This window comes from Aspergillus foveolatus, assembly GCF_047715535.1.
Source record: "Aspergillus foveolatus strain CBS 279.81 unplaced genomic scaffold BDW70scaffold_139, whole genome shotgun sequence".
Lineage (NCBI taxonomy): Eukaryota > Fungi > Ascomycota > Eurotiomycetes > Eurotiales > Aspergillaceae > Aspergillus > Aspergillus foveolatus.
The window spans coordinates 25,512-28,433 of NW_027396203.1; the positions used below are offsets into that span (position 1 = coordinate 25,512).

General features: G+C 52.6%; 1 protein-coding gene across 1 annotated transcript; it reads left to right on the top strand.

Annotated features, from left to right (window-relative positions):
- Window positions 1-870: 870 nt before the first annotated feature.
- On the top strand, window positions 871-2,609 carry BDW70DRAFT_164793 (uncharacterized protein; the record flags this gene model as incomplete). Its single annotated transcript, XM_073741555.1, has 4 exons — window positions 871-989; window positions 1,073-1,718; window positions 1,781-1,975; window positions 2,037-2,609. 4 exons carry the CDS (start codon window positions 871-873, stop codon window positions 2,607-2,609), a joined length of 1,533 nt encoding a protein of 510 aa, XP_073590938.1.
- Between the last annotated feature and the right edge of the window lie 313 nt (window positions 2,610-2,922).

The following is a 2,922-nucleotide window of genomic DNA, read 5'->3' on the forward strand; positions in this document are numbered from 1 at the left end:
ACTTGGCCCCTGCAGGTGGGTGACATTGCAGGATGCCCCGTTGCTCGAGTGTATTTGTTTGTTCAGCCTCGTAGACACCTACAGGGGCTTGAGACCCGATGCTTGTGGCCGGGTCCAGAGATTGCTCGAAGACAACATTTTTATGAGGAAGCGAGGCTCCAAATCAAACAGCCGTGCCCTCTGTGAGCACAGTATACGCTTGACCTACGAACGAGAATGGCAGCAGCCAAAAAGCCATCAGGACTCCTAGGGCTCTACCAGCGGGCAAGCTAGGTGCCCTGCAGGTTGCGGCGAAAATACAGGTGATCTTTGCCACCGGCCGCATCTCCTTGAAAGACAGCTGCTAACTACCTTGAACGATGGCTAGGAACTGCTTATCCTCGCTAGTGTAGGAGCTGCGTTCTGGATGTTTTACGCCTCAAGCTCACTCGCAAAGAAGGGTTACCACTCGTCTTCCTTGGCGCAGATAAAAGCTTCACTCAAATCAGGCAAGCAGTTCACAGTCCAATTTTACAAAAAGGGATATAACTGCCACTAGTTTTTTCTGGTCCTCTGAGTTTTGGGGCGCGGTCCTATCTTGCACACCCGTCGCTGGCGGCACATTTATCTCCTTGTTGGGCTTCTAGTACTAGGGGGAGTTCTAGCTACGCTGGCAGGTCCTGCGACGGCAGTTCTCATGATACCGAGGAAACTAGAGTGGCCAATCGGTGGTGGGATATTCTGGCTGAATGGTCAGTAATCTGGGCATAATATTCTTTGCTTTTCAGAGTACAAACTTTGGCCACTAACAGAGCAGCAGGAAGTGAGTCGGAGCTGTGGCCCACGTATCTGGACGCAGAATATCTTGAAGACTATAATTGCTCGATCGATATGTCCCGGCTTGAAGATCCCAAGTGCCCGTCCGGAGGATACCTGTCTCTATATACATACCTCTCCAGGTGGTGGAACATTGCCAACGCCCCGCACGAGATCCAACTCCATGACCGGAGGTATGCGCAAAAGCACCCCAGCCCACTTCTGAACGGGAATGTTGAGATCGTTAGTGGAGCTGCCACTAATCCAGTGACTTTAGTATCCGCAAGGCTGTGTACGTCGCAGCGGACGTCCGCCGAGTCACCGACACCTGGACCTACACAGCCGATGGCCCATCCGCCAACATGCAAGACGCCTTCGTCACCTTCCACAGAAACGCGTTAAGTTATCTGAAAGATTTCAATCCAAACGAACCGCCCTATCAACTGTCTCTTGACCTGGCAGAGAATAAGAAGTTCGAGCTCAAGGACCAGGTCCCCGCGGTGCGAGTGGCTTGCCTCGAACACCAGCCCCTGTCTCTTGAGGATGGCCCCCTGCGCCTGGCGTTTCCAAAGCTAGATCAGTTCGCACCATACCGCGGCGGAGGTGAGAGTGAGATTGTCTCAGACGTCACGAACGGTGTCCGAGATTACCTCTCTGCCGGGGACTTGGCCGCAACAAGTGGCCGCGGAGTCACTCTCGTGTCCCATGCTCCGTCGCTTCTCACAATTCCACTAGATATAACTGCAGGTGATGCTAGCTCTCTTGGTCTCCTGCTACTGAAGCAGATAAATGGGGAAGGGAAGAACATAGCCCCATTGACTTGCACTGTGGATGCTCGATGGGCAAATGCCACCTCCGTCATTGAGGCAGGTCCGAACGGCATTCTGGGGCACGGCTTCCTCAACGACCGGTCACGCAACGTTGTACATCAAGCTCGAAGGTGCTAGCTACTTAGAAACCAGCCTGACTGGCTTCCACCCGCAAGACCCAGCTTTGTGGACGCACATTCAGATTCAACCTCTGGTTCGACCTGTTGTCACCCAGGGTATCCGATCCCTCGTTGCTCCATACAACAGGAGCAAATCCCATTGACTACTACCCTGAATACACCCAGTCGTACCCTGCGCTTCTCGACAGGATTTTGGGGATCTACCCCTTTCCAGGAAATACCAGTAAAAATGTATTTGACATGGACCTTGACCTGATCACCGTGGAATTGGCCATATCATTATTCTTCACAGACGGCCTGTCGCGAGTCGGCGCCCACCGCCAACGCAACACCTGGAGTCTGTTACCAGCATGGAAAAACAGAGATTGGGGAACATAACATCGGCAGAACAAGCGCGGACCTTGGTTCGAAATGGCAAACCTGCCAAAATCTTTTCGAGACCACCGGTCTTAGGAGGCCGAAACTGGACGGAGATGACGATGCGGGCATGGTTTTTGGCTACGCCATGACGCCTCAGAACTGGTTTGACTACGTCGCCATCATCTTGCTGCTCACCCACGTCTTCCTGGCATTTGCCCATACGATTTGGAGTCTCTGGCGTGGCGAGACGAGCGAGGCGTGGGATACCATCCCAGAGTTGGTCGCACTGTCCCAGCAATCGCCGCCTGCTCCTGCTCCGCTGCTTGACAATACTTGTGCCGGCGCCCGGAGCATGCGAACCATGGGACATGTTGTACGGGTAGAGCCTTCTTCGAAGCCTCCTGACGAGGCTGTGATGGATACGCTGCATTTGACGTTTCGAAAGTCCTTGGAAAAGAGGATGCAAGACAGTATTCCGAAAGTGGAAGCTGAGTACAGTGGGTGATCACCTGACGCCCGATATCACCTGCCGCCCGATTTCTCCTCACCGACTATTTTTTCGACAAATTTCAACTGCTTATATCTCAGCCAGTATGTCTTCAATTGAAGCAGCGATAGAAGCAATCAATTCCTTAAAGCCAGGCGATTCAATTAATTATACTAAGATTGCGAAAGAGTTTGGTGTTGACCGGTCAACATTATCAAGGCGCCACCGCGGGGTACAGGGCCCAAGGGACCGCCAATATGAGCAGCAGCGAGTTCTCAGCACCCACCATGAAAAGCAACTAATAAGCTATATCAATAAGCTCACTGATCGA